General features: G+C 37.0%; 1 protein-coding gene across 2 annotated transcripts; it reads left to right on the plus strand.

Moving 5' to 3' along the window:
• The first annotated feature begins 1,921 nt into the window (after positions 1 to 1,921).
• On the plus strand, positions 1,922 to 14,933 carry LOC146001145 (transcription and mRNA export factor ENY2-like). 2 transcript variants are annotated; one of them, XM_083138437.1, is made up of 5 exons: positions 1,922 to 2,226; positions 5,419 to 5,466; positions 7,689 to 7,750; positions 12,310 to 12,455; positions 14,694 to 14,933. In XM_083138437.1, exons 2-5 carry the CDS (start codon positions 5,464 to 5,466, stop codon positions 14,774 to 14,776), a joined length of 294 nt encoding a protein of 97 aa, XP_082994563.1. In that variant the 5' UTR covers positions 1,922 to 2,226; positions 5,419 to 5,463; the 3' UTR covers positions 14,777 to 14,933. The 2 variants fall into 2 exon arrangements, with proteins under 2 accessions (XP_082994563.1, XP_082994564.1); XM_083138438.1 differs by lacking the exon at positions 5,419 to 5,466.
• Positions 14,934 to 21,180: the final 6,247 nt, after the last annotated feature.

Consider the following 21,180-nt stretch of genomic DNA (forward strand, 5'->3'; position numbering starts at 1 on the left):
CCTTCCTGGTGCTTTCTTCATTCCATACCTGTCTCCAAGTTTTAGGAAGTTGTTCACCACACAGGCAATGCGACAAATTCGGCGTGCAATCTCATTCAAAGACACTCCCTCTTCTTTATATGCCAATATCTGCCCCTTTTCACGTTCCGACAATCCTGTTCGACGGCCCATTCTGCACCTTCATCAATGCTGTCGTACTCCTCAACAGGGCATGAATACCTCGCGATCTCACGCTAGCTCCAACAGCGCCCTCTGTAGACACTGGAAACGACATCTACTGGGGTAACCGCACTCCGTTCTTATCATTTTGCAACGCTCTTTTGACTTCGACCTTGCCTGCTGTTACACATACACGTCTTCCTGAACAGTACCACGTTCCTCATAACATGCTTTCCACTCTCTCTGTCAGTTTGCATCACTTTCGTTTCCTGTTTTCTTTTCGTTCTCACGATATGTTCAAATTCCATACCGTTCTTATCATTTTGCAACGCACCTTAGAACCTTTTTCTTTAGAAAGCATTTAGCGATATTATTTTAATGCTAACAGAACCTAACCTAACTACGAAAGCATTTAGATTTATTATTAGAAGAATGCTAAAGGACATGTGAAAGTAATCGCTACAACTTCACAGTATGTGTTACAGAAATAATTGCGTACATAGCATGATGAAATCACGATAAGACAAAGACCGAGTCTGCTGCCACGCGCATCTTTTTGAGGTTCCAGCAGAAAAAGAACGTGCCAGCAGACACTACCTAATTTTTTACTTGGAAAGATAAATTGATCTGGACAATCTATTATGACACTGCAGGTTGTTTTCTGCTATATAAACTGTTCAGGCAGCAGGAAATATTTCACCCTGATTCTTCCAGGACGAGAATAGTAATTCTATAATATTTAGTTTCTTGAAATTTAGATTAATATGAATCCTAACCTACTTCAGCAGTGGGGGAAAGGGGGGCTGTTACCCCCAACTTTTGTCCCTGTAGTAGAGGTGTGCGGGATCCCAAAAAGTCGGAACCGGGATCGGGGGAATTCCCGTCCCGATCCCGACTTCGGAAAATGACTTCCCGACTTTTCGGGATCCCAAGCAATCAGGAAATACCGAATGGTCATTTTAAAAAGTCGTCAATTCTCGACGTTTTCTGCATTGTAAATGTCTGGAACTTATCGGAAATTGTTAGTTTTTGTACCAGAAGTGCAAAAACAAGCACTTAAGATAGAAATTACGTGTAGAATTCGAGATTTCAAGAGCTTTGGGGGAAATTTCGAACATATCCCTTCCCGAAAATTTCTCGACTTTTTCGAGAAATTTTGAATCTTCCCCGTCCCGAATGTCGGGATTTAAATATTTTCCCGCCCCGACCCAAAAAAATTCTGTCCCGCACACTGCTACCCTGCAGTATGGTAAACTTTATCTCCAAAGGTAAATAAACTGTCCTTGCCGTCACTGTACTCATAAAAATGAGTATTTTTTCTATAACGACTTTAACTATAATTTACAGGGAAAAGGTTGACTTCCTTTTGTTTAAAACATATTTAAAACATGTTTTTTTAACTCATGTTTAAAACTATGTTTAAAACAAAAAAAACATGTTTTAAACAAAAAAAACAGTTTGTTTTGTTCGTTTTAAAAAAAACATAAATTTTGCCAACCCTGATTGTAAGTATCTGGAACTTATCGGAAATTGTGTTTTATTCCATTAATGTAAAAATAATCATTTAAGGTGAAAACGACGTGTTTAATTCGAGATTTCCAGAGCTTCCGGAAATTTCGAACATTTCCCGACTTCCCGACTTATCGAAACTGGTTCCCACCATAAAAATGCTTTACAGTGATTGCCAACGACCGGATTAAAAAAGAAAAGAAGCAAGGAGACATACGACACGGATTCACTTCATTTCTTTCAATCGTGGTGTAGTAAGGAGACATTCGGTACTCGTTACTAAAAATGTTCTTTCTTGGTCTTGATATTAATCCAATGGCAGCAATCACGTTATGATGCAATTCATTTTGTGTACATTATTTGCTTTAAGTTGGAATAGATGCCAGAAAGATCTAGTTACTAATTTCAGGATCTTACCCCCAAAATGAATATCAATATTTTTCCATTAACAGATTAAATCTGTCACATGTTCCAACGCAGAACAATTAGTATGACCCCATGTCAATTTTAAACAACAAGCCAACAGCGTAAACATCTCTCTCTGTAAGGAAGCAATAGGTAACTTTCAGTATATACTTTTTTAACTATATGTTAAGCAAGACGAATTACATTATTTTGATACATATTATTGAAAATAACAATTGTGATTGATGGCCTTGATTAAAATTTTGGTAACAGTTTACTATATCGGAAACACATTTCTTCAATTTCACACAAGAAACTACTTAAGGAAATGAGTTTCTCCAAGGTTTACAACGTTTGTCGAGGTATTTTCTTTCATCGTGGAATATATTTGACCGGGAAATCATGTATTTTTCAAGAGAAATATCTCACCGACACACAATTGCCATTTCTTTCATTTGCTTGCCCTACGACATCTTTTTATTACTATGCTTGCCTAACAACCAAACCTAACCTAACCTTATTGGTAATGGTTCGTGGGGCTATCCGTCAGCTACCCGTGTATAATGTACAATTTGCACAAGTGATGAACATGATAGTAGGTATTTTTCAGTGAAGAAGGTTGGAAACACTGCATGCCCACTACGGTAGTCAAGATTTGCCTGCCATATTCTGTGTTATGGAAGTGAAAAAAGGAGTCAAATAAATTACTCTCTATGAAAGATTGTTTTTTTTTGTTGTTGTGTAAAATGCATAATAGCACCTTGAACTATGTTCCGCAATACACATTTGGTAAGTACGAACCATGCGAAACACGAAATATTTGATTTTAATGTGTTTCCAATATAGTAAACTGTTAACCAAAATTTTTATGCTGCATTGTTTATTGTTTGGAGGATTTTAATGTACGCTGTTGAGTTCACAATACTACCCATTCCACTTTATTTGCTCAATGTGATGTTGAAGTGAAACAAAAATGTTAACAAGGTGAATTTCCACCTTAGATATCTGCCGGTTCATTTACAGGTACTTTACGAATATCTACTTTTTGATAGGTGTTTTCGCATTGAAAAATTTTGTGCATGTGAACCAGAGAATGCGAAGTGTGGAAATTAAAATGCAATGAAACGTAGCAATATTAACCTACCCCAAAATTTAGAACAAGTACAACATTAGCCAATCTATTTCTTTGTAACTAATTACCGTGCAACTCAGTGCAGTCGAGGTATTTCAAGCCAAATGATCCAGCCAAGGTATAGATAATCCGCTTCACCTTCACCATCCCAGATTTGTATGCAATTTGAACTATATGCCCAGAAACTAAATGTTGAGAAACACTCACACTTTGCATTTACAGTACAGAAGATATGCCACATCAGAGTAAATGGATGAGAATGAGTTGTCACAGAAGTCTAGTTCTAGGTTGCAGATCTCAAAGTCTATTCCAGCATGTAAAATAAACTAGTACAAAAGAGCAAGTAGGTGAACAAAGTTTGCAAGTTTGCTAACGACGCTCAATACAATATTTCGACTCATTAATGAACTGACACTGTACATGCCAACGTAGAAGAAAAAAGGGAAAAAAAATAATCAAGATATATTTGATTCCAAAGTATGGCCTGCATAAGTAAGAACCTGACATCTCGGGAGTTCTTTTGCTGCTGTTTATTAGTAAAAACTGTTTGTATGTACACTGAAAAGTGTGATGTCTTGGGGTTTTTCTGCTTCACAGTAAGGTAACAGACGTACTTTATTTCACAATAACACATCTCCAGGATCTAAAAACAATGGAAAGCATTCATAAACCATATAATCTTCATAAACTATACAATATATTTCATTTTGGGTAAATGTTCGACACAGTCCCAACACCTCTCATTCGTTCATTTCATCACTTTTAACAATCATACTTACCTATTCTGCATTGCGAAAGATTCTTCTAGGTGGTATTTTGCTTTTTGCACGAAAATAATTTCAATTTGTGACATGAGGAGTAATTATTGTTCTTCCTTTTTTCACTTCCACAACATGGCGAGACAGCTTGACTAGCATGGTAGATCATCAGTGGCAGTGTTGCAACCTTGTCAACCAAAATATTTCCATGAACCATTCACAGATAGCCCCACAAACCATGCTCGGCAAGGTTAGGTTCTGTGAGGTTAGGCAAACATAGTTAAAATTCTCATCTTCTTGCAAAAAAATGGCATTTTTGGAAACACTGACAGGGAGTTACGTCATCACACATTTGGTTCACGTAGTGCAAGCAAATGGAAGCAACAGCAATTGTGCGTCGGAGATATTTCTGTAGAAAAATACATGATTTCCCGTTGAAATAGATTCCACGATGAAAGAAAATACCTGCATGAACTTCTAAATGCTACAGAAACTAATTTCTGTAAGTAGTTTCTTCTGTAAAAATGAAGAAATCCATTGGGACTGTGTCGAATTTTTACCTCACTTTCTTGAGGGGGTACAGAGGGTCAAGGGTACCCAAGTCTAATAGTAATATTTATTTACACATTGATATGGAAATTAAACATACAGCATTTTTTATGTATGCAAGATTTTAAAAATACAAACTTGTGGCAATAAACTTGAAACTATCTTTAAATAAAAATATGGAGATCGAAGGAGTATACTTTTCGTTGGTCTGGCAGCAGTGCTCAAAGTGAAGGGGGATGCAGGAGGATGGTATCCCCCAGCTAGCAAATTTTGCAAAGCATCCCCCACTTGTCTCATTGTCACCATGTTAAACCATAGGAACATCCCTCCAGTTAACCCCAAGCCTAGACCAAATATCTCCCTAGCTTAAATTTCCCACTTCAGGTACTGTCTGGCAGACTGCATTGTTTAGGAGTACTCTGTTTCAGCTTGGTAGATATTTGAAGATCTTCTAACAAGTAGTAGTTTGTGATCATAAAAAGTTGAAGATGTTTTACAAAACTGTATGCATATGCAATTATTGTTAATGCAAAATGAAAGAAGTGTTATTTGTCATGGTGTAGGTTCAAATACAGGAATTTATAATGCTAAGACACCACCTCTACAGTCATATCCAGGGCTTTATCTCAGAATTATTGCTGATGCACAATCACTGCTATTTTATTCCAAAACATTTATTTTGTTAATTTGTCAATCATCATATTATAGTTTTTAATACACACACACACACAAAGAAAGATGCCAATTATTCCTCCCGTAATGAGGAATTTACTGTAGTAAATGAGATGACAGCCATGCTTGTTTTGTCTATATCTGTGTGGGGCTCTGAATATCATTCTGTTTGTTGGTATCACAGTCAATAAAACTTATCTTCTAATGTATTGTGTATTATATCTTCAAATTTAGGCTCCTGTGGCCACAAGGCATCCCCAGGGTTACTGTTAACAAGCCATGGTAAGTATACCTCACAATCTCGACATGGGTACTTGATATATATACTGCTGGACAAAAAAAACCGGACACTTGCATTTTTTGTGATAACGCAATGGGTCGATAAAAGCTCTGGTACAAGGGCTAACTAAATGTTGCAGAAACTGAATTAAGTACGAATGCATAAACAAAGTCCGAGCCTATGAATGGTGCATATAGTACTACATGATCTGCCGAACATTCTGTAATATACCTGCGAGCTGTTATTGCAATTCAGATGTCAAATATTAAAGTGTCCGGTTTTCATTGTCCAGCAGTATATAATTGGTGATGGGCTATTATAGAACCCTCCTGGAAATTTCAATTTGCAGTAATTAGTAAATTAAGACAGGAAGATGTTTATATTGAGATGCAAAACATTGCAGCAACATCCAACATTTCCTATTACATAGTTCTCTTGTATTTTTTATAGTGCCCAAAACTGAAATCATTCCTTTTTTAGCTGTTATGGAATGTCATGTTGGATGCTATATTCACTTCCATCATGCCTTCAGGCTGTTCTGCTTCATGCTGAGATAACAGATGTACTTTACTTCACAATAAAACATTTCTAGGAGCTGAAAACGATCATAAACAACATATTCTTCGTAAAACATGCAAATTATTTCACTTGCTCGAGGGGTTATGGAAGGCTAAGGTTGCCAACAGAAGATTAAAAGTAAATATGATTACAAATGAAAGATCTGGCAACAGTAAAATCATACATGTTTTGTGACAAGCAATCAGTCCTCTTGAATCTGATTCAGCACCAGTTCATTTTACTTGGTTCTTTCAACTCTATTCATCTGATGATATAAGTGTGAAGTACGAGGCATATTTTTAAAGTAAGTTCCATTTCGATATTACATCAACACAAGGACACATGTTGTAATAATTTTATTTTTACATGAAAGCCTGGACCTACATCTACTTTTCAACATAATTGCCAAGTACATAAGGGCACTTATCGTATCGTATGACCAGCTTCTGAATGCCATCTTCATAGAAATTGGCTGCCTGATGTGATAACCACTGCTGCACCCACCGTGAGCACAACTCCCGATAATTTAAGCGTACTGTCACAATTTTATACAGAACACTGCGTGACACTTCCAGAAACTCTGTAGATAAAGATGAAATCGTAAAGCTTCTGTTTTCATGCACTTTTTCATCAATTTGCTGCACCAGGTCATCTTTATTGATGAACAGTCGCCCACTTCGTCCCTCGTCGTGCACGTTTGTACGACCCTCTTTAAATGACCTCACCCATCTTCTCACCATGCTATCGCTCATGGCATTGTCTCCATACACTTCTGCAATCTGCCGATGGATTTCGGCCACTTTCACGTCTCTTACACTTAGAAAACGAATGACATCGTGTAGTTTACACTCCGCGGGACTTTACTACCATCTGTGGAGAGCCCATAGATGCAGGTCCTCAGCGTGCATGTGCGAAACGGCGAGTGCAGCGCTACAGGAGCCTAATTGCAAAACGGAACATACTTTAAAAATATGCCTCGTATGTGAAACTGATATGCAGTTCCTCAAGTATTGATGACGAAAATCATTTGAGCAAAGTTCAATTTACTTTGTTATTATACATAAAATAGTTTATGGAGGGGTTTTGTGATATGGTGTTTCCACCAAACGTAGTTGGAATGTATAATAACAATCAATGTGATTCGAAGTCAAAATATTGCATTCGTGTTAAGGTCTACTGGGACCTTGAGTTCGTTCCAGATAATACTTTTTCTAAAATAGCACAGATAGCTATTCTAAATTTCAAAATAGATATGTTTACAATATCTTAAACTTTCTTGAACATTCAGCATGTAATTCACCATTCTGCAAATGTTTGTAATGGGAAATATAATTATGGACCATCATAAAACTTAGGTCTTTAAAAGATAAAAAACACATTTAAGAAAATGTAGTTCAGACTACCAAGATCCAGCGTAACCTAGATAATTGGATAATGAATTGACTTATACATGTGATTTGAGCAGAAATGCATTGACTCCTAAGTTACGTTTTTCAATCGTTCTATTTTTCACAGTATCTCAATAAATGGATGTCCTATGCAAAACTGTAACTTACTACAGAAGGTCTAATTTCAGCACCAAATCAGAGGCCAGCAGAAAGGTTCCAAAGTAATTAATTTTCTTTCCAAATGTATATTTAGCAAAATATTTCCTTTGTTTTTACAGCTGCCTTCAGAAATGAAGACTACAGTAAATCAGAAGCTTATAGAAACTGGAGAGAAGGACCGGTAAGAACATTTAACAACTATTCATGTTCTGTATAATTCTGTGCTTTTTTTTCTATACATAGCATTCATGTATTTCCATAACATGGTCAAACATGCATAATTATACCAAATGTATGTATTTTAAAGGATTCCTCTAAAGTAACTGAAGCACTGAATTTAATTTACAAATACGAGGTGCATCCAGAAAGTAAGTTTTCCTATTTTTTTTAAAAAAAAAACCAACACAGTTTCAGGAAACCATTTATTGGCAACAGGTACAGCAAAGGTTCAGCTATTTTTCAACATAGTAACCACCAGAATTGAGACACTTGTGGTATCGTGGTATCAACTTTTGGATCCCACTGTCGTAGAACTCTGCCGCCTGTGAATGGAACCAGCGTGTGACAGATGTCTTCAGCTCTTCGTCGTTGCCAAAACGCTCACCGGAGGACAGGAATTTCTTGAGGTGCAAGAAAACGTGAAAATCGCTGGGAGCCAGATCAGGACTGAACAACTCCCAGCCAAATTCCGTCAAAACAGCTGCTGTGCGCCGAGCCGTATGTGGACGAGCATTGTCATGGAGGAGCACAACACCTGCAGTAAGCATGCCACGCCTCTTGTTTTGAATGGCACGTCGCAATTTCCTTAGTGTCTCACAGTAATGGTCAGCGTTCACTGTTTCACCTCTGGGGAGGAAGTCAATGAGCAAAATGCCCTTCCTGTCCCAAAACACGGTGCACATCACTTTCTGTACCGACAGCGTCTGTTTGAATTTCTTCTTGACCGGAGATCCACTATGCCGCCAATGCATTGACTGCTGCTTGGTTTCCGGGGTGAAGTGCGAAATCCACGTCTCATCGCCCGTGACGATCCTGTCGAGGAAATCATCGCCGTCATCATGGTACCGTTGCAGGAATGTCAGTGCTGCTCCTGAACGTTTCATTTTGTGTTCGGGTGTCAGGTTTTTCGGCACCCACCTGGCACACAATTTTTTGAACAGCAGGCGCTGCGTGACAATCTCATGCAACACGGATCGCGATATCTGCGGAAAAAGGCTACTCAACTCCGTAATCGTGAAGCGACGGTTCTCTACGATGCGCTGCCGCACCAGCTCAAGTGATGAGGGACGGACGCCCACTGCGCTCTTCATAATGGACACTTTGACGACCTTCCGAAAACTGCCGACACCAGCGACGCACCATCTGCTTACTCATAATGTTCGGCCCATAGACCTCACAGAGCTGACGATGAATGTCAATTGGCGCAATGCTTTGTGCATTCAGGAACTTTATCACCGACCGAACCTCGCATGCGGCGGGAGAAGGAATACCAGCTTCCATTTCGGACCACTGCTGCCTCGCTACTGGCATGTGGCGGGCGAAGGAATACGAGCTTCCACTTCGGACCACTGCTGCCTCGTTACTGGCGCCGGGCGGGATCTGTCCGCCTGGCATATGATTGATACGTCATAGCTCTGCTGCGCATGCGCAATTTACACGGCTCATTATGTTTACTTTCACGGGAAAAAAAATAGGGAAACTTACTTTCTGGATGTGCCTCGTACATAGATAATGGTACTTGTTTATATTTGTCAGTGCAATGTATTATATTCAGAATCGTGTTCAAAATGTACCTTGTCACTTCATGAAATACATAAAGAAATTTTTTTTTTGTAATTGTTCCTAAATTACAGTCAAACCTCGTTAAGCCAGACTTCGCTTAATCCGGGAAAAAAAATGAAAGAAAGAAAGCAGAACGCAAGGTTTTAAATGTGGCTAGAATTCAACAAGAGAACTTCCTAAAGAAAAGGCAGTCAACCACTAGTGAAATTCTGTTTCCTGCAGACTTTGTACTGTACTGTATAGTGTATTTAGGCCTATGCCCTTTAAATACACCATAAGAAACGTGTTTTGTTGCTATCAAAGGAGCTTTAATGCACTTTCTACTGTTCTTGTAGGTTATTTCAGTTAATCCAGACTTTTTAAACCAGTCAACTTATCCCCCTACCCCCATTAGACCAGATTAAGAAGGTTGTACTGTATAACAATAAAATTAATAGCATTTGCATTTTATTACAAACATTGTCTGTTTAACCTTCAGCTCACCATGAACAATTTTATGAATTTTCCTTTCTTAGCTCTTAGCACTGATGCGTCAATGCAGCATATCATTTTAGGTCATTACATCAATGGATGATATTCAGCAAACAGTTTCCCCCACAATTCGTTGCATGAAATCACCATATTTCAGGCAAAGAGATCAGGTCCTGCTTTGAAAACATAAGTATTGTGCATGTGATGTTTGCTGAACTCATTCTAGGTATGATTATCATGATCATATGAGTAATGTGTACGCATAAAATATAGCATTTATTTTCGCTGTAAGTAGGCTTCTCATACTCTCATGCACTTTCCTTAACACCTGTGAATCTGTTTGCCTGACTTCACTTGATTTCTTTTCAAAGTGCACTGTGTGATGACGTCAAGTTGAATATCATCCATTAGATTTCTATCCTACGAGGTGCATTTAAAAAAAAAGGGGCCAATTGTTTATATCAAACTAGAAAAGAAGTGTAGCAACGCAGCATTATTGGCTACATACAAGTACATATCCACTTCATTTTTCAACATAATCACCATTTTTTCCCAAACACTTTTGGTACCTTAGAACAAGCTTTCTTAGGCTCTCTGCCAGTGGCGGCCCACAGCGAGTATGATGGGTAGTGCCAACGTGATCAAGAATTTGAAAAAATCTCTGCTAACGTGTGTCATAGAAATCTAATGAAAGGCCTCCCCGATGGTGCACTTCACCTTGTAATCAAGGGGTCCCGGGTTCGATACCCGGTGGAGGCACAAGTGGTTTGGATCTCACTTTAAACTGTAGGTCCAGTCCCGATTAGCCTTACTGTGCATAAAGTGGACTTAAAACAACAAATCAAATCTAATGAAATTAAATTAAATTGAATTCTATTTGCTAAATTTACATACAGACAAAATTTCAGCTACTAATCTGAATAAAATTCACTTGCTACCCAATCTTTCACACACTATTGGACACTTTCACTTCGCTGATGTGATAGTTGCTTGGAGGTGCACAAAGGTCCAGAATATAGGGGGGGGGGGGTCAAATAATTTCCATCCAAACCTCAGAAGAGTGATGCCAACAGTGTGAGGTCTAGCATTGCCATGGATTAAAGTTCCTGAGTGCATCATTTCATGTCATCGGTTTTGTATGGCACTTCTTAATGTTTCACAGTACACTTGCACTGTGACTGTTTTCCCTGGCTCCTTAAAATAAATGAAGGAGAAAACAACTAGCTACAACAGTACATCTCCACCACGTGTCACAGTCCTAATGGCTCGGCACTCGCTTATTCATTTCCCCAAAAAGTCTGCATTGAGGTACAAACCTGACCAGATTAAATAACAAAACGAGATATGTTTTCTAGACCCATAACCATCGTGATTGAGAATGGCAGACACAAGGGAAGATGGAACTTGCCCTGCTCAGGCACACAGTGTCTCGAACTTCTCTCTCTCTGTCTCAAAACCTCCAGCGCTCCTCTCAAAGCGATCTGAACCTTTTCCGATCTCTGCCGGCCCTTTTTGTCCTGTCATATTTTGCAATTGCATTACGTTCACCCCGGCAGTGACCGGACATTTAGCTGAGAAACTCCTGACTCATCATCTTTGAGTTGCGAGACTCGTACCTGCACCAACAGACATTCCACAAAGTAATACACCTTAAAAAGCATGTAGTTATAGTTCTATTATGTATACTCAAGTAACAAGTGTAATTTATTGATATAACTATCTTCTAGAAACTTAACAACAGATAGCTTGGTCTGATTACCCAATCGTTTAGTACATAATCTTATCTAATACACTTGTGCTATAGAGCACACACTTTTATAACTAAAATATGAATGTCTATGAAAACAATTAACATAGTTTTCATAGAGAACTTCGCAGCTTATTTTGAGCCTGGAAACAAAAAAATTTGACAAACAGCAATGCCCTGTTGGCAAAAAACATTGAACTTGAAATTTGAACAAACATTTATTAACATGTACTTTCCCCATTTCTCAGCCGGTTACTTTCTGTAACGCTTGATGCACAAACTAATAGTAATTTTGGAGGAAGAGTTGTGCATTTTTACTTTGTGATGCCTCAAATTGGAATCAGTATTATCATGACATTATTCCCATTATAGTTTGGAAAAACACTTATTAGGTTCATCAATGTTAATGGCAAAGAATGTGAATAGTACAAGACAAAATTAGGGCTGTTACAGACATAACTTTATAACGAATAGGGAGTAATCATCATTGCCATGATTAGCCAAACGTGGCACGGTAAAATAAACTCAATCAAGTAGTAAGTCATTGAGGTATAAAACTTAATGTTCACACTTGAGCAAGCATTTTTGTTGCAATGTGGCCAACAAAAGCACTGTGGATAACATCAAAAAATTCCCACACTTGAAATTATAGTGGTGGTTTGGGCATAGTGTACATATTTTTATTAGTTTAAATTGTGTATTACAATATGTTTTAAATGTTTTTATTTTACTTTTCATAGGTTGAGAGAACTTCTTCACACTAGATTGGTTGAATGTGGTTGGCGTGATCAAGTGAAGATGCATTGCAAGGAAGTCGTCAAACAACATGGTGTTGAGAATATTACTGTAGATGAGCTTGTTGGTGAAGTTACTGCCAAAAGTAGAGGTGGGTTATTTTGGATTATCTTTGGTTATTAGGCAATGTGTATACACTTCACAAGCAAATCTCATGATAGTGGAACGAAACAGCCCCTGCCTGATATCCCAGTGTAATAATAATAATAATAATAATAAGTGCTTTCTAAAATAATTCTTATTCTTATTTTGATCCAATGCTAATGTGTTTTTATTGTTATTGTAGTGTAATGAAGTGTATTTTTATCTTTTTAATTTTGTGTAGTGATGTAATGTACTACACAATGTTTCTTCCTTTTTGTTATGATGTACTAAACGAAATACTATTTTGTATCGTGACGTTTTCCATGCCCTTTTAATCAAGGGTCTAAGGAAGAAGAAGAAATTCAAATTCAGTTGTAGACATGTGCCTTTTGAGTCGTGTAGCGACGTACAAAATAAATATCACTAAACAAGAGAGTTAATCAGAAAGTAAGTTTCATTTGCAAATGTTTAAGTTGCAGGCTACAGTCATAGTACACATGCATGCTAAGTTTGTTGATTCTTTGGCACTGATGCCATTTTTAGACATTAGACGAGGCCCAACATAATATATGTTCATTTTGGGTCATTGTAGGCCAGAAAAAGGTGGGTTTTATGTGTCCTTTTTTGTCATTTTTTGACTTATTGGTTCTTTTTTGGCCTTTTTTAGATCTTACTGGCTTTTTTTTTGCAACTTCACCTTCTTTTGACTACGTTTTTACTGCTCATTCTCAATTCAAATCATCATAAGTTCATCACCTCTTAAACATCCTTTCTGTAGTAAAGAAATAAAAAGAAAGAAAGAAAGAAATATATTTGAACCATCCCTGAAACGAGAGAAAAACATTTTTGGACGACTGAATCAGGTACGGTACAAGGTCCGTTAACCGTAACTTGTCTGGAAAGTGGCAACTCTCTCTTGTTTTGAACCTTTCAGTTTTTTTGCACTGTGTTCCATACCACCAGAATTTCGTATTTTTTTTATTCACTAAATATATAATTAAAATGAAGTTAGTAATTAATTTGGATCACATTTATACGTCCTTTTTTAATATTTTTAGGTCTTTTTATAGGTCTTCAACTTCCGAGCCCTAGTAATAACAAACTAAATATTAATTTTTTTTCAGAAATAAGCAAGCAAACATTTCCTTTTTCTGAACTGTTTTATATGGAATGACCCTAATTAGAATTTCATTCCATGAACTTAATGATCTAGCTCATTTCCTGTGCATTTTCAAACTTCTCTATGGATTTGGTATGTTGAGAAGACTTCTTCCACCTAGTAATCATTGTGAGTTAAAAGAAGTGGACAGATAGGGTGGCTACTTACAGGGAATTCTAATTGATTTATTGACTTGGGGCATTATGCGTGAATTCTGCATGAATTTTTGTCCGTAGATGTGGGAAAAATGCAACTTCTATTAATCCAAATTCCATTGAATTTATACACATTTATAAATGTCCTGAGGCAAGTTTTTCACAGTTTAGCTTTTATTTTTATCAAAGGAGGACAAGAAAAGAGAGCTGCGTGGAAAATAAAACAGAATTCTCTCAATTTCTTTTCTGTGTTAGTGCCCTTGCAGAACAATCTATCAGACGAAAGATTATTGCAAGATAAGATGTTTAGAAGTTGATAGGTAAATTTGAGTTTGAAATTCTTTTACAATTAACAATTTTTCGTAGATTAGTATATCCTGTAACATTTGTGACTTGTGTTTGTATTTTGAGTCAGGGTATGTGAACTCCGCACCTTAAAATAAATATTTAAAAAAAAAACGTTTACTTGAATTAGAATTTTTGAGTACATTGGAATCACACAGACCCTTCATATTGTTAATATATATGTGTGGGTGGTCATAGCCAGTAATATGCAAGGTTGAAATAGAGAAAACACCTGCTTGCACCCTTGAATTTTGAAAAGTTCACCTTGAAAACTGGGAATGATACTGAATTTTGTCAAGGTTCTAGAGTGACACCCTGATGGAGATTGAATATACAATTCAGTAAAATGTAAAATTGTGGTTTTACTGTGTACAACTACATAAAAACTATTGATGATTTTTGTCGCATCTTTCAAAGTTAATACCAATATTAAAACATAGACCTCAATAAAAGTCTGTCATAAAATAAGGAAGAGTGTATTCATCTGTGAAGAATAACCTTGTGTCGTTGATTTTGTATACTCAACATGTGATTGTGCATTTTATAGTTTACTGTAAGCCTAAATTTTTAAAATTTTGCTTTCCAGCATTAGTGCCAGATTCTGTAAAGAAGGAACTCCTGCAAAAAATCAAGTTGTTTCTGATGCAACAGGCTGACGTGAAAGTGTGAAAAACGTGTATACAAAAACTAAAGAGTTGTAAAACTTTTGTGTGAAGATAAACTGAATGTTATTGTGTTCTATGAAACTGGTGACATAAATGAGTGTGTGTCATTGCTTAGGCATTTTTCTGTGTAACAGTGCAATTGATAATTAAAGAATGTTTTCCTAAAATGTGTTATTTTTCGTACCAAGGATTATGATCATGCTTGAGAAAATGAACTTATTGTTCATGTAATGTGAAGCTGCCCACTAAAATATGGGAATTAAAACACATTGATTTTTTGAAGTGATAAACATTAAGAATAATAGATGTCTGTAGGATTTTTCCAAGGAGGTGCAAGGAAGGATTTTTTTCACAGGGGAAAGAGGAGGGGAGAGGTTTAAAAATGTCCAGACAAGCATGAAGCATAAAGCAGGAGCAAGATGGGCATCAACCTCCACCACTGACGGGAAGATTCAACAAGTTCGAGAAATGATTCTGACGATCTGGCGGTTAAGATAAAACCTCGGTCACATAACCACAAGAGGGCCTCCTCGATGGCATAGTGGTATCGGTGTTGCCTTGTAATCAAAGGGTCCCAGGTTTGATACCTGGTGGAGGCACATAGTGCTTCGGTTCCCATTTTAAACTGTAGGCCCAGTCCCAATTAGCTTACTGTGCATAAAGTGGACTTAAAACACCAAATCTAACTAATGTAACCACAAGAGTACCACCTTACAGCACACGACTGCTGAAGGCAGTGTGGCCAACCTAAAGAAAGTTAAGAAAGTGCAGATAATTTTTGACTTAACCTAGTGTCTTGAATAGAATATTATCATGTCTTCTAATGGAAATTAAACAAAGCTTATTTTCCTATTGTGCCACTCCTTTAATTTTTCAATGTTGGTACTTTTCAAAGTAATTTTCTTACTAATTCTCACAGCCTGTATTGAAAATTGTTTATTACATCAGTAATTTTTATCTATCTTGAGGGTTTACTTCATTAAAGGAATCTTATTTGAGGCTCAGTACCAAAATGTCTACATTTCTCAATCAGTTGCAATGCAAAAATATACAAGGTGATACAAAATTAATGTAGATGTTAAAAAGAAAACCCACAGGTAATATTTCAGGGTGTCTACTAGTCTGGAAAAGTCAGGGAATTTTATTTTTTCTGGAAAAGTCAGGGAAATTTACTATATTTCTGGAAAAAATTGTATTTTTGTAGACCTTGTACAATAAAAAAAGTAAAGTGCTCGCCTGTGCTTAGCACACACCATGAAGGCATATAGGGTGGGTGGGGTTAAGGCCCCACACTTTCTTGATCTTGGCTGAGCTGGGGGTGATATGATCAGCACCACGCCCCTGGCCGCCTTTACCCCCTAGAGTTTCCTCCAGGTACCCACTTGATATGACGCTGGGTGATCTTGTACAATAGAGATTGTTTAAAAGTTTGGATGTTGGCTGCAGCAGGTGGTATTCATTCAATGACAAAGCACACCTTACATCTGGAGCTTGTAGTTTCTGTCTCCATGTTAAACAAAGATCTCTGTCCATAACAAATGCTGTCTGATGCCATACCTTGGCTTATCAGTAGGTTTTGACTCTGCAAATTGTGTTTATATAAGATTTTGATTACTTTGAAATGGTCATTTTAACTTTTATTTATATAACAATTAGAATTGACATTTTCACAATTAGAAAAGTTATAGGATTCTCACACACCTGAGAACTGGAAAATTTCATGGAATCTGCAGCAAAATATACAAAGCTCAGGTAAAATCTTACGACCGATGAATGAGTCCCAATGAAGCACAACTAAGGGACTTTAAATGCTCCTGTCTGCTCATAACCCAGGCTGTTGTAGCATTTCTCTTTCAGCAAGGATCACATATCTATTTGCTTGTCTGTTTCTCATTTTAAATATGTTTCCAGGGCTGGTGACCAACTGCATTGCAATATTCAAAACTATATTGGAATTTTAAAATAGCGGCAAATTAGTTATAATATCCTTTTTCATACAATACTGGTGCAAAACTTAAAATTTGGTATAATTCCCAGCATAATTAGATTCCATGAGAACATTGTTCTGCATTTGGGGAGATCCTGCAAATAGTGAGTGGTATTGGTGAATAAATTCCAACTGATATTTCAGTACAGATACAGCAGCGGCAGTATTGGCTCAACCCTAATTGTTATCTACAGTTAGTCTAGAGCAGAGATCGTCAAACTCCCAAGCTATGGAACTACTTTCCACATTTGAAAATACATAGCAAAGTACATGGACTAAATAAAAATATTAAAAATAGTTTCTTGGTTCATAAGAACTTTAACATGTAATGAAATTATTCGTAGATGGATGGGGCAGTAAAGATGATCCACATTAAACTCTTAATTGCAGGATCTTGGAAAAACTTTTAGATCTCCTCATTTACTAACTTCTGATATAATTGTAGATAATTTTAGGTTGATGTCTTGTCTCCTACAGCCTGATAGGTGTATCAAATCAATTGTCTGAAAATATTACAATGTTTGTGTAAGAAGATACGTATGAGATCACCATTGACATATAGGCTCACATATGGTGCAGCATGTCTCTCTCCAGCATCTGTTTTGGATGAAAAAGTAGGTGAAGACCAAGTAAATGTGGCATTACAAGCCTAGTTGAAAAGCACCGTTTTTCTGGCCCTGCTGCAGATGATATAAAACGGTTCTATACTGACTTATGTAGTAATGACAGTGTGATTGCATGAATGAAAAATTTTGACATTGCTGTCGATTGGCTGGATCAGATATGAATGACAGTTCTTGAAGACTGTTTCAACAATGCCTTTATACTGTTTGTCCAGAAGATTTTAATGCTTTCACATGGAGATGCTTCTGTTGAGCACAATTTCTCTGTAAATAAGCAATGCCTTGTGGATAATTTTGATGAGGACTCACTTATTGCCCAGCGATGTATACATGATGCAATTGTAACTTATGGAGGGGTTGAAAAAGTTGCTATAGCAAAATCTTTAATCCATGCAACAAGGAAAGCAAATGTAAAGTGGAAGGAAGCACTGAAAAGGAAGCATAATACAACAGAAACTCGGAAGACTCATTTAGAAGAGAGGAAAAGAAGTATGGCGGAATTGAAAGAACTGAGTACAAAGAAAGCTAGAATCCTCGAGAGATCTGCAAAGGAAATCCAAGAAGTTGAAAAGATGAAAGCATTAAAGAAGAAAATAGTGCAGTTGTGTTTTTTCGAGTAATGTGTTCTTTTGAAACTTTCACATGTTAATGAATGCCAATTCTATATGTTAGAAAAACATTTCAAGTATTCAAATTGTGTGTTTATTTTAAAGGAAGAAAACTATTGTACAAAATTACATTCAGTTTATAAACATATATATTATTTTTCTTCTGACTACTGAATTGTTATGGAAATAAATTAACTCCAAAAAATTGGTAAAACAATTATTTTATAATGTGTGTGTGAATCAGATTGTAAGGGGTGAAGGGAGGCCATCAAAAATTTCATATAATGTGATAATGAAAGCTTGCTAGTATATTGGTAAATTCCCATAAATATACAGGTACAAGAAGATAAAGTATGCTTTGTGGTGAAAAGATTAATCTGATGTACTACAGTTTACGGTTTTAAACTTGAGTGTGACTTAGTGTGAGTTTTCATCTAAGTGCTCTGATTTTCTTACATATATCACCTTTGACTGGGTGCCAAAAGTTTGGAGTTTGGGCAAGGACAGTTATTTTTTTCTTGGTAGATAAGGGATAGCATTAAGAGACCATACTGGTGGGGCAAAAAATAAAGGGGGACAATCCCCCCACACACCCCTAATCGCTGCTATTGTACATACATGTTCATGTACATTAATTGCCCTAATGACTTGGGGAGTTTTGTTTTCACAAAATAGTAGACACCCTGTATTTGGGGAGTTTTGTTTTCACAAAATAGTAGACACCCTGTATTTATCACCGCTGAACTCTATGCACTAATATCTGGGAGATTGCAATACTTCAAGAGAACAATGCACATAATTTTTTTTTAACAGATTCCTTTATTACAGTTCAACATTGTTACTTGACTCAGTATGAAAGAGATCTACCTTCAGATAATACTATCCAATTTATGCTGCAATCAGTGGTGAAGTGGTCTTAAGAAGAACACAATGGATATTCTAGAAAATACATACAGTACATGGGCTTCCCTCTTGGATGTGTGATTAAATTATATTGCCCAGTGGCTGCTGTTTGTCTAAGGAAAAGAGAACATTGGATTTGTCAAAAGATAAAACATTTAACAATAATGGCCATATTCCTAATTTTAAATTCTTGGTCACATTACTGATTGAATTCTCTGCATTACTTTCAAACTTCCTATATTTGTTTAAAATATCCATATTTGTTTTTTGGTACATTCACATCATCACAAGCAAGACCGAACGCTCACTTCACCATGCGTTCTTTCCACAACTACAAGCAGTGAAACAAACTATACTCTGTCCCCGGAATCTGTGGAGCAGGGTCACGCATAGTGGCAGAGAAGGGGGAGGAAATCGAGTGGGCAATGCCCCCTCCATGCAATCCTGTTCACTCTCATGTGTTTATTGGTGGTCGTCTCGTGTCACTACTTGCACAGAGCCTTGTTTTCGTTCCCTTGCTCCAGAGATTCCTGAGACAGTGTATATGAGTGGAAGATCATTTTGAAAAGCTCTGAACCGAAACTAACAGGGAAGTGTTGCCAACTTCATTGCTTAACACTAGAACCGCGGGAGGGGTCAAAATGACCCCTACCTTCACCGTTTCTTTAATAACGATCTAGTTTTTCTGATTTTTCCCTCGAAATTTTGTGACTTTTCATAATTATTTTCCTTCTTAAGATGGAAATCTACAAAATATAATTTATTTCTGTGAAATTTCATGTTATACCCGTAGAAGAGCGAGAGGGGGCAATTTGACCCCTGTAAATTTTCATTTATGAATGCAGCAATATCTGTGTTAGGTTGCGGTTCCTGTGTCATCCTGTCTCTAGCATGTTCCCACTTGTCACAGTTTACATGTTGTCATGTAGCTAGTCTTCTTCGACAGGGATGTACGTCTCCGAACATGAGGCATCAAGTAGGAGTTTCTGGTGGTAAAATATTGTGTATTGTGGAGTGTTCCGTTATTGGTTATTATATTTTATTTGTAATCAAAATGTATTACAAGCCACCTAAACACTTAGATTCTAATACATAAAGCACAGAAAATAATGTAAATTAAAAGTATGTTCCCATTCTAAAATAATTAGAATTTTTAAATGCATTTCTTACAAAATGACACCTTTCCGCTGTTCTAGAAGGCATCAAATCCTTCGGCGTTCTAGTGTTAACCCCGCATTGATTGCGCACAGTTTCTAGTTCCGGGTGTGGGGTTTTAACCCTGTTATTTATCAATGATTTTTTTATCAACACTCTCCCTCTGTCTAGCCGAGTTAGAAACGTTCCTCTTTTACACGAAGATTTTGTTTTCAGTGTTAGTAAGATCTTCGAGCAGCTAGGGAGGGTTCGTTGAAGACCCTTGCTGTCTGAGTTCATGCGCGACTATAGGCGTACCTACTGTTTACTGAAAATCCGGTCTGCTGTTTCGTTTCCGAATAATGAGGAGTGCCTTTCTATAATTTGATAGAATTTCAATATTCTCAGTTTTATAGAATCTCAAATGTTCAAAGAAAGGATCTGAAAGTAATAATTGAAGATTTGGTATTTTATTTTAGACCATTAATTTGGCATACCATGCGCAACCATCGACGTAACTTTTCTCACGTGACTCACAAAGGGTTAATTACAACTCGCAAAGTAATGCAACTGGTTTATTATAACAGGAAGAAAATGTACCTTCTTATTTTCTAGCGCTTCTTGAGTACTCTGTTTGCATATTAATAGAATTCAAGTTTCGTCCAAATATCATAAGTATATTGAAGTTGTTTGCGTGGCAAACACACTATCATGTAAATTGTTGGGTAATTGTCAACATTGGTGGTGTAATTTGAGACGAAGGAGGCTGAAAACATCCTGCTATTCTAGAAATTCCATTGCTTGCCTGTGCAGGAGAAATCTCGAATAACCTTGGGGAGAAGTGACCTCTGTTTGAACCCTTGAAAATCGACATTACTAACATGTTTTACAAATCTTGAAACAAATTGTAATTGCTTGAAAATTCATCTCCATGGAATTTCGAATAGTTATCAGTTTATTTCATTAATGCTTACACAGTGGATCCCTGATTCTACATTATACATTCAATCTGCATGGTAAAAACAATCAGTGGCGTAGCATGGACATTTCGGGTGGGAACGCCAAGTCCGAAGGAAGAGTCGGCCCTTTCTTGCTTAATAATTTACTTATGGTATTAGTCGCCACAGGTATTATTTGCCTGAAGTAAGCTGGG

This window comes from Lepisma saccharinum, chromosome 17 (assembly GCF_977018435.1).
Source record: "Lepisma saccharinum chromosome 17, izLepSacc3.1, whole genome shotgun sequence".
Lineage (NCBI taxonomy): Eukaryota > Metazoa > Arthropoda > Insecta > Zygentoma > Lepismatidae > Lepisma > Lepisma saccharinum.

What these genes read in the sequence shown, in the direction of transcription:
- LOC146001145 (XM_083138437.1), top strand. An exon ending in GAAACTGGAGAGAAGGACCG is followed by an intron (nt 7,751 to 12,309) that starts GTAAGAACATTT and finishes TACTTTTCATAG; the next exon opens with GTTGAGAGAACTTCTTCACA. An exon ending in AGTTACTGCCAAAAGTAGAG is followed by an intron (nt 12,456 to 14,693) that starts GTGGGTTATTTT and finishes TTTGCTTTCCAG; the next exon opens with CATTAGTGCCAGATTCTGTA.